The sequence below is a fragment of the Triticum aestivum genome, chromosome 7A (assembly GCF_018294505.1).
Source record: "Triticum aestivum cultivar Chinese Spring chromosome 7A, IWGSC CS RefSeq v2.1, whole genome shotgun sequence".
Taxonomy (NCBI): Eukaryota; Viridiplantae; Streptophyta; class Magnoliopsida; order Poales; family Poaceae; genus Triticum; species Triticum aestivum.
Window position 1 is genome coordinate 706,953,290 of NC_057812.1, and position 13,696 is coordinate 706,966,985.

At 44.3% G+C, this 13,696-nt stretch overlaps 1 protein-coding gene and 1 pseudogene across 1 annotated transcript; one reads left to right on the plus strand and one right to left on the minus strand.

Moving 5' to 3' along the window:
- Window positions 1–848: 848 nt before the first annotated feature.
- Window positions 849–4,076, minus strand: LOC123149540 (ER membrane protein complex subunit 7 homolog). The gene is made up of 7 exons (XM_044569221.1): window positions 3,877–4,076; window positions 3,733–3,776; window positions 2,780–2,882; window positions 2,381–2,444; window positions 2,182–2,298; window positions 1,975–2,083; window positions 849–1,228 (listed from the first exon to the last, which is right to left on the minus strand). The coding sequence occupies exons 1-7, from the start codon at window positions 3,954–3,956 to the stop codon at window positions 1,140–1,142; spliced, it is 606 nt and encodes a 201-aa protein (XP_044425156.1). The 5' UTR covers window positions 3,957–4,076; the 3' UTR covers window positions 849–1,139.
- Window positions 4,077–8,783: 4,707 nt separating this feature from the next.
- LOC123146872 (phosphoenolpyruvate phosphatase-like) lies at window positions 8,784–12,092 on the plus strand (annotated as a pseudogene).
- The last annotated feature ends 1,604 nt before the right edge of the window (window positions 12,093–13,696 follow it).

A 13,696-nucleotide genomic window follows, 5' to 3' on the forward strand; every position in this document is an offset into this window, starting at 1 on the left:
ACTACAAAAGTATAGGTGTGTTGCTTGTAGTCTCTAGATGATGGACACCAAGTCAAGGGTAATCTACCTAAACAAAAGCAAAATGAGGAGGCATCAAGAAGGGTGATCACATTTACACACTGTGTACAACAGATAAATTATAGTAAGCACTAGGAGAGGCGTGGACGTCTGGATCTTAAACCACCTCTTCATGCCTATCTGTCTTGCCTCCAAAGTATGTGGTCATTTTCAGTATCCAGAAAAGAGGTGCAGATATCCAATGGAGCTGGTGGCAGACCAACCTTTATTCTCTCTCTCTGGGAGAGATGCACACATGTCCTAAAATTACGGTCATCCGAAGTCTCTCTTATGATTAGACAAAAGGTTTTACAGAACTACCAGGAATCAGTTTCTAGTCACTTCCGTACTTTGCAATTTGCAAAATAGGTTCCATATCATGCTATCAAACTACTAGGGTGCACCAAGAACCAACCAAGGTGAGGCGCAATCATGCCCTGCGAGTGAGACACGTCATCTTCCCGAACTAAAAATAATAGCTTCTGGAATGCATCATCATAACAGACTGAAGTTTTCAAAAAGGAAAAGAGAATGACAGATCCATAACATATTGACAAGGTTGGATGTGGACTCTACTTTGTCTGACTGACCACACAGCTAGTATCATCCATAAATGAAGAGGGTCAAATTCGTACCCACGAAATGTTATCAGGAAACCGAGTCCTACATAGCCCTGGAGAAGAGTTCAACCTCATGCCTGCCATAGTATCAGTTAACGTATCTGCTTTTCTTTTCATATTCTGGCGGTGTTTGTGATCAACCAAAGGTCAGCATCAGGAATATCTCTGCCGTTAGTCAATGACTCACCAAGGCATTCATTCAATATTCAAATGGTTAACAAGTTGACACACTGTACTCGACGTGAGCTATAAATCAAATATTTCATGACTAGTTCAGCCAGGTGTTTCAGACGGTTCTCCATTACAAACCTATTACATCTTAGAATACAGTAGAATACATTAAAAGTGGGCAAAAGAGTTTCCACCTTATCCCAGCCTCCCATGACTCGAGTGTGAAGCAGTTTGGCAAGGATGTTTGTCGCATCATAAACTTAAGCGACGTATTGTCCACATGTTCTACATCTAGCTGTTTGCTCTGGCTAGCAAGCCAGAAAAGGATGGAACAGGTGAGTTCCTCATTTGCTCTTGAGCTTGCTTTATCTCCTCGGGATCTTCAAGAATAAAACAGACGGGATGTGAGGAAGGTATACGAGTGAAATCAACAGAAAATCATTGCCAGGAAGTATCGTTGAAGCATATATATTACAGATATTAATAAACTACTCCCTCCATTCCAAATTACTCGTCATAGAAATGGATGTATCTAGAACTAAAATACATATAGATACATCCATATCTGCGACAAGTAATTCGGAACGGAGGGAGTAGATAACATCTCTTAGTTTCTGTCAGTATGTATTTTGCATAAAGTAAAACTGATTAGAGAAACAAACAGCTATGATTGTAAGTGTCACTGCTACAAAACCATATATAGTATTAAAACAAAACAAACAGCCTGACACAAAAAGTATTTAGCAGCAAGCAATGTACTGTAGATAGATCAGCTGAAAAGGCAGGTACCGTGTAGTGCACATATATTATAACAACATAGATTCAGACACACTAAATACAAATCAGCACAGGTTACTTCTTTCTATTTTGAAAACATTATTACCAAACATGTCATTTAATGTTGCTATTAACTCTGAATGGGCTCAAACTATAACAAATGGAACATGCACAGCAAAGTTGAATTTTATATCTTGGCTTGTACGTTTATAACAGTTATATGTGGTGTATAGAACTCATTAAGCATGGGCCTTGATCTGCTAAGCTTCTACTTGCTTAATATACAAACATGAAGCTTCTAGTTTTTTCTTGGATGTAAAAGGTTTGAAATGTGTTTATTGCCACTTACCTATGTTCTCCATCATCTTGGGCATAACGACGACCATTAGGACCATAAAACCGACCATCATACCCATGGGGCTCTTCAAAAGGGACAAAATGTTGAAAGGCTCCCTCGGCTGGGGAAAATAGATAGACACATAGGTTGGTTAAGAAAGGATTTAATAACAGCAAGCAGCGAGGAAATAGGTTAACAAAAAACTATAGCATTAGACACCTCATAGTATTGCTCTTCTTTCAGAGGTTCCAAAACAAGCTCATTTAGAACTCTTCTGTTTTCAGTCAATGCTGCTTGAATGTGCCCTGGATTCCTGGCACTGATGTCCACTCGAACCTATCACACAACAGAATAGAGAATCAACTGTTTAGTGCCCATTCTGCTCATATTACAATGAAATTTTCTAATGAATACTCACTGGTGAAAAGAAGTAGCCAAGTGAGGAGACTTCTATCAAATGTGTCCCAGCAGGCACGTTGTGGCTTAAGGATATTAGGTCAAGGGGTAACAATAAGCACAGGAAGATCTGCTAACATTGCACATGAGCTGCCAACAGTGAAACATTTATACAAACACAATAAACTATAATTAGACACATAATGACATCAACAAATTCTTCACATATCACTCTCGCAAGATTCTCTTGTATCTTTTTTTCAAAAAGAAAAGTATTCTTAGAAAAATGGACAATTTTAAAACAATGATGCATGAAAGAACAGACTAAATTGATTAAATTAAAATAAAAGTAATTTACCCCTCATAAGAGAAGTCGAAGTAGTTTGGAAGGGCATGGTATAACATGTTTTTCGTAGGATACAAGGCAAAGTAGCCGTCTGGCCTGGCGAATGTAACTTTCTGACCACCATTAAGTATCACTTTCGTGTTTGATGTCTTGGCTGGAAGACCAAAGCCCCTTGCAGCTATAAGCACAACAGATAAAAACAACATCAGGTGGACCTCACGGGAGAACATTAGTATGTATCGGCTCCACAAACATTGAGAACTTATAATCTCTAAGTGCACGTAAAAAGCAAGATGCATGACAAGATCTGGCTGAAATCCTAATCAATTATCCAAATGCAAGGAAACCAACATAGTAACCCGCCTTAGCAATTTACAATGAGCTGAAATAACACGGCGCCAAAATCCGATGGTTATACACATGCCAAGAATGCTCTTAGTAAGACAATACTTCCAAAGAAACGCCATGCAGCATTCATTCCTTTGTGCGCTTTCAAATACCCCAAATCCTGGCCAAGAAGCATTGGCTTTGAACACTTGCGGCAGCACGTTTATCAACAGACATGTATTCTAGCAGACAGGCATTTTGATGTGCCTGTGTGGATCTGGACAATTCGTCAATTCCCCTCTCTCTAAGACCAGCTACTGAATAAACATGTTCCTACATCTGTCGATTGGTTTTGATACTCAGAACAAAAGGATGCAGCACATAAACAAACAGTAGCCACAGCGCAGCTCCAACGCGGCTCAGATTTCAAAGATGAAGTTGGATAAAATCAGCTACTGTGATGTGCCTGTAGCATGCTGCCTAAGCAACGGCGGTGCATGGTGGTGTAGCAGAGAGATCAGTAGCATCGACACGCTTGGCCCTACTTAGATCACGCGCCCATCCATGTACAGGCCCCAGAGACAATTCCACCAAATTGGCCAGGTTCGAGCCGAGCACGAAGCTGGATCCCGCCCGCCTACCCACGCACGCACAAGTTACCAGATGCATCTAATTCGAACCATGGGGGCGAGGGCACTGACCGTCGATCTTGATGCGGCCGGCGATGGTGTATCCCTCGACGGATCTGCATCCACAGGGCGAGGCGAGAGAGGGGGTCAGCTACAGCCTCCTGCCGATCGGATCGGAGAGGAGAGGAAAAACGGGCGGGAACGAGGGGGGCCTACCCGGGCTGGTCCGCGGCCGCGGGGCCGAGGCACGCCGCGAGGACGGCGGCGAGGACGAGGAGGGCGCGGAGGGGGCTCATCGTCGCCGCGGCCGGGGTCGTCGTCGTCGTCGTCGCGCGAGCACGGGAGCTTCGCTTTCTCTTCTCTCCTCCGTCTGCTGTGCCGTCCGTCTGCTCTCGGCCGTGGGCTTCTGAGGAAGGAGCCGCCCACTTCGATCGGGCCTGGACTCATCGGCCTTCATTCGAGCCGGCCCGCTCTCTCCCGAGCTCCCGGCCCACCACAGAATCTACTACGCGGGTCAGGCCATCAGATGGGGCCCACCACCAACGGGTCCAACAGCTCAAGAGGTGCCACCGAGCCCATCTTCAAAACAGGAGCAGAAAAGAAACAAACCAAGCTTGACTACTAATGAGAAGAACAACGGAAAGAACATGGTTGCAAACAAACACTCTGATGCGCGTTTGGCGGGCTCCCTAGGGGTGTCCCGCCCAGTGCAATGAGTCTCTTATGTTGGAACTGCCGCGGTGCTGGCAAACCCGCGACAGTTCGAGAGCTTCGTAATCTAACGAAGCAGTTTGCCCCCTCTGTACTATGTATCTTGGAAACTCAAATAGAGGGAACTAGAGTTGAGAACATGGCTGGTTCTTTAGGTTTCAATAAAAGTTTTGCTGTTAGTAGTTCTGGTAGAAGTGGTGGTTTGGGAGTTTTTTGGAATGAAGAAATAAAGTTGGAGATTGTTGGTTATTCTCAGTACCATATTGATGCCGTGATTGATGATCTAGCAGATGTGAAAATAAGGGTTACCTTCGTCTACGGAGAAGCACAAGTAAGCGCAAGACATAAGACTTGGGGCATGCTTAGGGGAATCGTGGGCACTAGCGATATACCCTGGCTTGTTCTAGGAGATTTCAATGAAGTTCTGCATGCCCACGAACACGATGGAGTTGGAAGCAGGAGCCAAGCTCAGATGGATGCTTTTAGGGACGCGCTTGATACTTGCGGTCCTATGGATATAAGCTATTCTGGCATAGGATGGACCTTTGAGAAGAAAGTGACTGGAGGCACATATACGCGTGTTCGACTTGACCAGGGAGTGGCGAACCCGGCCTGGACCATAGTGTTTCCATCAACCATAGTCGAGCACAAAACAGCGGCCACAAGCGATCACTTACCCATCTACGTGAGGCTGGTGCATGGCGCATGCAGGAGGGCCCCTCGCTCTTTTAAATATGAAATCGCCTGGGAGCGCGATCCGGGGTTGCAGCCCGTGGTCCAGGGTGCATGGGCGAATGGAGCGGGGGATTCTGTTCTTTCAATCAGCGACAAGCTCTAGTCCTTGTCTTCCGATTTGTCTGCATGGGATAGGACCCACTTCGGGAATGTTCGGCGCGAGATCCAGTGCATGAAAAGAGAGCTACAGGAGTTGCGCGAATCCCCAAATAGATCTGGCCCTGTGCATATTGAGCTCAAAATAATAGAAAGGCTCACCGAACTATCACAGAGAAGAAATTTTATGGCGCCAACGAGCACGTGTTGAATGGTTAATGCATGGAGATAAGAACACGTACTTTTTTCATCTAAGGGCGAGTCGCAGAAGAAGGAAGAACCAGATCAAGGCCCTTCAGAGACCCAATGGCGAGCTCACAGAAAATGTTTCAGAGATGGAAAACTTGACTAACACTTTCTATAGGGACTTGTACACCTCGGAGGGAGTGCATGATATGGAACGGGTTCTTGAAACAGTTCCTACCAAAGTCACCGCAGTGATGAACGAGTCTCTGAATGCTCCATATAGCCAAGAGGAAGTCAAGGTAGCTCTATTTCAGATGTATCCCACTAAGGCTTCAGGTCCGGATGGTTTCCCGGCGCATTTCTTTCAGCACCATTGGGACACGTGTGGGGGAGATGTCACCTCGGCAGTCCTCCGGATTGTTGAAGGAACGGAATCAGCAGAGTGTATTAATGATACTATTTTGGTCTTGATCCCAAAGGTAAAAAACCCCACGCTACTTTCCCAATTTCGTCCAATTAATTTGTGCAACGTCTTGTATAAGATTGCGTCAAAGGTGATCGCCAACAGATTGAAGCTAGTCCTTCCTGAAATTATATCTGAGGAGCAGCCAGCTTTTGTCCCGGGACGTCTGATAACAGACAACATCATCACAGCATACGAGTGCTTGCATTTCATGAAGAGGAATAAGGCCAAGAAACACCAGTCCTCTGCGCTCAAATTGGATATGATGAAAGCATATGACAGGGTGGAATGGCCGTACTTGCAAGCTATAATGCTTAAACTGGGCTTCAGTTCTAGGTGGGTTGATATAGTAATGAGCCTGGTATCCACAGTTACTTTCTCGGTGATGTTCAATGGAAAGAAACTTCAAAGTTTTAAACCTTCACGTGGTATCCGACAAGGGGATCCGATTTCTCCATACTTGTTCTTGCTTGCAGCAGAGGGCCTTTCGTGCCTGTTAAAATCCAAAAGTGAGTCATCCAACTTGAGTGGTCTACAGGTTGCTCCTACGGCGCCGCCAGTGAGCCATCTCCTATTCGCTGATGACAACCTGCTGTTCTTCAAGGCAAATAGTGTGGGGGCTAACGAGGTATACCATGTTCTGGATACTTACTGTCAGGCGACGGGGCAACGGATAAACAATGCAAAATCATCCATATATTTCAGCAAGGGTGTTCCTGACTCGGTAAGACAAGAGGTTAAAGATATACTTCAAGTCCCAAATGAGACTCTCAATGAGAAATATTTGGGGATGCCTTCTGACATAGGGTGTTCAAAGAATGGAGCTTTTAAGTACCTTAAAGATCGACTGTGGAGCAAGGTCCAGGGCTGGATTGAACGCACGATCTCCTCGGCCGGAAAGGAAGTGCTAGTCAAGTCTGTGGCCCAAGGAGTGCCGGTTTTCTCTATGTCCTGTTTTAAGCTTCCCAGAGGTTTATGTGAACATCTCAATATGCTTATCAGGAAGTTCTGGTGGGGAAGTAAGGAAGGAAAACGAAAGCCTCATTGGGTGTCATGGAAAACGATGACACAACCCAAGGGCATGGGGGGCTTAGGATTCAAAGATTTTGAGCTCTTTAACCTAGCAATGTTGGCAAAACAAGCATGGAGACTATTGCAGAATCCCGAGACCTTGAGTGCACGTATTCTCAAGAGTATTTATTATCCCAACTCGGACATTCTCGAGGCTGCGCTGGGTGGTCACCCTAGCCAAGTGTGGCGCGCCATCATTGAAGGCAGGGACACCCTTCGGCAGGGGTTGATTAAAAGAATCGGGAACGGGGAAGCAACCGATATATGGAACCAGAACTGGCTCCCTAGAGAGGGAATGTTCCGCCCATATGGTAGTACAACACCGAATCCACCGGTCAGAGTTTCCGAGCTCATCATAAGCGCTACGGCCTCCTGGAATAGATAGGTTATTCAAGATAATTTCATGCCAATCGATGCACAGGTTATCCTTGCGATTCCATTGTGTACTCGTAACATACCTGACTTCTGGGCGTGGCATTATGAGAAGCACGGAGTCTTTTCATTTAAGTCAGCTTACAAGATGCTAGTTGCAACAAAGTTAAGAAGGGAAGCATGGCTTGAGGGAGCGGCCGGAACCTCAAATGCAGTTGCAGAAGAGGGATCTTGGAAAAGATTGTGGAAGACGGAAGTTCCGGGGAAGATTCGGATGTTTTTATGGCGCCTATCAAAACACTCTTTGCCAACAAATGATGTGAGGGCACATCGCCACATGGCTGACTCCGATCAATGTAGCTTATGTGGAGCGCGGGACTCTTGGCGCCATTCTCCGTTGGAATGCTCATCTTCAAGAAGTGTGTGGGCTCTAATGCAGGAGGATATCACACATAAAATCATAGAGAACAAGGAACCAAGCGCAAGACAATGGTTGTTTTCACTGATGCAATTGTTATCACATGAGCACTTCGTCCTTACTGCTGTCACTCTTTGGGCAATCTGGCACGCACGTCGTAAGGCTATCCATGAGTCCATCTTTCAGAGTCCCCAAGCTACCGACGGTTTCGTCATCAGTTTCATTGCTGAACTAGATGCACTGAAGCCCAATGATAAGGGGAGGGCAAACGCTCCGGGATCAGGCCACCCTGGCTAGCGTCAGCCTAAGAGGCCACCAGCGGGAAGTTGCAAAATTCACGTGGATGCTGGAGTATTGACAAGACGAGGAGGATCAGTAGCGGCTGTATGCAGGGACGAGTGGGGAAACTTTATGGGCAGCTCTGCCTTGGTTATTGAAGGGGTGGTAGACCCGGCCACCCTTGAGGCAGTGGCATGTCGGGAAGCACTATCCTTGACTGAAGATTTGGGCATAACGAGCTTTGTTGTGGCGTCGGACTGCAGCCAAGTTGTATCGGATATCAATAAGAGATCACACGGGATTTACGGAGCGATTATTGAGGAGATAACCATTAGATCATCCAATTTTCAATGTAATTTTACGTTTGAGAGTCGTGCTGTGAATTATGAAGCACATAGATTAGCCAAGTTCTCACTTGCTAGAGGTCCGGGGCGCCATGTGTGGTTTGGAGTGCCTCATGACCAAAGTTGTATCCCACATCATGTGGATTTTCATGAATAAATCTTGGCTTTACCCCTAAAAAAACCAACGGGTGAGTAGAGTATACCGACGGGAACGAGCCGGCTTGCCAGTGTGTGACAGTCGTCTTCTTCCCGCCCGCTTGCCGGCCGTGGCACGCCCGCATCCCCCCCCCCCACCCACGCCACGCCACCTCCTATTTAGCCCCAGTCGGTCTCTGCCTCTCCGCCGTCACTCCATCGCTCCAACGTCCGCCCGCCCCTCTCGCACATCTTCTGTTTGGTACAATTTCCAGGGGCAAGGGGGTGTTGGCGGCGCCATCATTCTTCCCAAATGAGGAGCCGGGGCTCCCTGGTGCTGCTGACGCACGTCCTGCTCTGCCTAGTAAGCGGCGTCTACTCTGGCCGCATGAGCTCCTACGTGCGTGATGAGTTCCCGTCCGACGACATGCATTCCTCTAGATCACGAGTCCCTTACGATTTCGAAAGGCCACAACGCTCCACAACAAGTCCGTCCATCATTTTAACAAATTTGGGGCGATGTACTCGGTGTTTGTAATCACTGCCTATTTGGCCGTCAGGTTCATATCACTCAAGGTGACTACGACGGGAAAGCCGTCATAATCTCGTGGGTTACCGCGTTGGAACCCACACGGAGCGAGGTGTTTTACGGTAAAGAGGAGAAACGGTATGATCGGAAAGCCAAAGGGAGGATGACGAATTATACGTTTTACAACTATCGATCTGGATGCATGCACCACTGCCTTGTTGATGGCCTTGAGGTAATATACCTCTTTTTTTCTGTTGTGTCCTTAAGGTTTCCATTGTATTCTTATGCAATTTTATCTTCTTTGCTGTTGTCATAATTTACATGGCCAAACATTGTGGCTCAAAATGCAATATTTTGACATGTTTTATTTATGTAAAGTTGGAGTGATGTCATATGCAAAATCACCAAATCTCAAATATATACAGTCAATTCTTTTTTTCAAGGGGAGTATTAGGTTTATTCTATTGGGACATGATGTCCACTACACAAATTGTTTCATCCATTTCCTAGTGTACGTGGAGTGTAGACGCGGAGTTTGTGTATATTCCGGTGAATGAAGACGGTACTATGTTTTGTACCCAATCTTGTACTACTAGTTAGTTCCAACATAAAATTCTCTACTTTATTGGTTTGCAGTATAACACTAAGTATTACTACAAGATTGGAATAGGAGATCCCGCTCGAGAATTTTGGTTTCGAACACCTCCAGCTATTGATCTAGATGCACCCTACACATTTGGCATCATAGGTTTGTGTTCTCTTCTTTAATTACTTTCTATTTATAAAAATCAGGACATGTTGTCCTTACACTATTTTAGATCTCTACAACATTTTTCTAAGACCTAATGGGAAAAAGTATGAAAAAGGTTACAAGATTACGCAGTAGGTTTTCTTAAGTAATACTTCCTTTGTCCGGAATTAGTTGACGCTCAAGCGGATGTATCTATAGAGTCTCAACTAATCCCCGGCGGAGGCTACTAAGGAACTGGAAAAACAGTTTGGAAAAATAGCACAGAACCTTGGGTACATGAGCCGGTAATTTGACTAGTTTTTTTTTCTCTTTCCCCATGAGCACTACTCAAACAATTTAGTCCAAGTTACGCAGTAGTTCCTGGTCATGCATATGCATTCTCTCTTCCTGTCCAAATTATAGACTGTTGTTGTATCACATTACAATAAAGAAACAAAACGAAAGTCCCTCAAGAAAAAAGAAATAAAACAAAAGATTAAGAAAAATGTTTCAGGGGTAGCATGCAGCTCAGTAGGTGACGCATGGTGGGCTTAGTAATGTAGCAATTTAGGCAATTTTGCCTCGTTTTTTCTGGCTCACTGTGCTAGGTGATCTGGGGCAAACATTTAATTCACTCTCAACTCTCCAACATTATGTGAAAAGTGGAGGACAAAGTGTTTTATATGTTGGGGACTTGTCATATGCTGATAAATATAAAGACAATGATGGCGGTTGGTGGGATTCTTGAGGTCGACTTGTTGAACGTAGCACTGCATATCAACCATGGATATGGAACTCTGGGAATCATGAAATAGAATACATGCATGATCTGGTATGTTATCTCCTCAACTCCGCAATTTTCTTCCAATAACCTCACAACTGATGTAACTATATGTTGAAATGGATTGCCAAAGATGTTGACAATGTTTCAATACTCTCATGTTCCATGCATATACGCATAACTTTTTTATTTATTATCTTCATTTGTACAATATACTTCTCTTGAGTCTTGAACTAGAAATAGCAATGTGGCCATTTTGTAAATCAGAATGCAATTGCCAGATCATGTGTGTGTGTTGGGTTTGAGCTTTATTTTGCTCTATTCCTGTTTTCAAAAGGATCATGTTGCCTTATCAATTCTTGACTATGGTTTAATTATGTTTGGTATTCCAGGGAGAAACTTCTACATTCAAGCCATATCTATACAGATATGCAACACCATACCGGGCATCGAAGAGCAGCTCCCCAATGTGGTATGCAGTCAGGCATGCATCTGCTCATATTATTGTTCTCTCTAGCTATTCCCCATTCAGTAAGCTCCCTTTATTACTTGCATGCATGATTGGACATCTCGATGTTCTTCTCTAGTGTAGAGGATTTTATTGATTGTGCCGATTCTGATGCAAGTTTTTTTTGGTTTTGTTTTGTAAACTTGCATGTGGTATCATCAGTAAAATTCACTCCTCAATACAAGTGGCTGAAGAAGGAACTGAAGCGCGTGGACAGGGGGAGACACCTTGGCTTATTGTTCTCATGCACGTCGCATGCACATTACATGGAGGGTGAGAGCATGAGGATTGCTTTCGAGGAATGGTTTGTCAAATATGATGTGGACTTGGTATTCGCGGGTCATGTCCATGCTTATGAGAGATCGGTAAATTCTTCACTTCATTCTCGAGCACTATATGAATAAATCGATGAATTTGATCTGATTTTTGTATACTTGATCTTTCATGGCCTACCCTGACCTGATGACATGTCAGCACCGAGTGTTGATTTGCAGCACCATGTATCCAATGTGGACTACAAGGTAACATTGGGGACTCGATACCTGGTGAGAGACGAATTGGCTCCCGTGTACATAACAGCGGGTGACGGGGGCGACACAGAAGGACTTGCTTTGAGGTAAGAAGAGGGACATATTGACTAGATAGGTGCTTGTGGAACTCGTGCAAGGCTTGCTCGTCTGGCCAACCTCGAAAAGTTGCTTGCAGGTTCAACGACCCGCAACTGGACTACTCCGCGTTCAGGGAGGCCAGCTATGGCCACTCGACCTTGCAACTGAAGAACAGGACACACGCCGTCTACCAATGGCATAGGAACGATGACGACAAGCATGTGCTAGCAGACAAAGTGGTATTCCACAACCAATACTGGTGAGCACGGTAGCACTCGGTGGTTTTACAGATAGTCCCACCCAAAGGAAGATGGATGATTCGTGTTTCTAACCTTGAAGATAGTCCCACGCAAACCAAATTCGAACGTCTATTCGTGTTTCTAACCGGACCGTGTCTCGCAGGGAGAGTGGCACTCGCCGCGGGAGGCTAGAGAAGAAGAGGCACCTGCGCTACGAGAGCCTATGAGTGCCTCGTCTGTCCATGCTCTAGGAGGAGCTCTTCTTGCTCAATCTCATGTCATGGAGGTATATAGAATAAGTATGCGGCATTTCACTCCTGCTCGCCTGATCCTAGTCATCTAGGCTAGATGCATGGGCAACTGTACAACAACAACAACAACAACAACAACAACAAAACCTTTAGTCCCAAACAAGTTGGGGTAGGCTAGAGGTGAAACCCATAAGATCTCACAACCAACTCATGGCTCTGGCACATGGATAGCAAGCTTCCATGCACCCTATCCATAGCTAACTCATGGCCCTGTGGTCCATGCATGGGCAACTGTATTGTCCTAAATTGGTGCATTTAAATGAATTAAATAAATAAAAAAGTATGAAATGGGATAAGTAAATATTAAATGTCAACAACGCTTTTATATTATGGCATGGAGGGAGTCACTAGTAGAAAAAGGACCTAATGCGAGACACATTAGTCCCGGTTTGATTTTGATTCGGTACTAATGGTACCATTAATGCCGGTTCGAACGGCTATGCATTAATGCCGGTTCGTGTTGAACCTTTAGTACCGGTTCGTGCCACAAACCGGTACTAAAGGGGTGGTGGCAGGCTAGCGTCAGGCCGGGGCCCCACGATCACCTTTAGTACCGGTTCGTGGTACAAACCGGTACTAAAGGGCTAACCTTTAGTACCGGTTCGTGCCATGAACCGGGACTAAAGGGGTCTGACCTATAGTCCCGGTTGGAGACACAAACCGGGACTATAAGGCAATTTTCAAACTCTACCCCCCCTCCCCGTGTATCGCCATTTCAGTCTTGAAAAAATCAAAAGAAAATGATAAAAACTTCAAAAAATAAAATCCTTCGAGAGGTAGTTATATTACCACATCTACTAGTTAGGAAAATTTGAAAACTTAAATTTGGACATGTTTTGCAAAAAGTGTAGGGAAAATGTAAAAACGGCTATAACTTTTGCATACGATGTCGGAAAAAAACGTATAATATATCAAAAAATTCAGCACGAAAATCCGCATCCAATTTTGACAGCCTATGGCCTGTTTGCAATTTTGTAGAATCCTCAAATTCCAAAAGGAAAAAAATGCCCAAATTTTAGTTTTTTTAATTTTGGTTAAATCTGGTTAAACTATGGTCAAACTACTTATTCAAGAAGTATTAATATTACTACATAATTAGTCAAGAATATTAGTGTTACTAAATAATTATTTCAATTTTTTGAATTTTGGTCAAATTTGGTCAAACTTATTCAAGAAATATTAGTGTTACTAAATAATTACTGTTTTTTAGAATAATAGTTTCAAACTCAAACGGTGAAACGTGTGACCTAATGCTCAAGCTAAACTGCTGAGGGTTAATAGGATTGACATCTTACATTTGTCAGGAAAACAACAAGTGCAGACTTGAAAATAGGGGGAATAAAACTCCAAAGTTAAGCGTGCTCAGGCTGGGGGAGTGAGAGGATGGGTGACCGGTTGGGAAGTTAGACGATTTGGAATGAGTGATCCACACTTTGAGCAGTTAAGAGGGATGATTAGAGACTAAATCATCAAATAATTTAGAAAATCAAAAATTAAAAAAAATCAATTTTTTTCAAAAT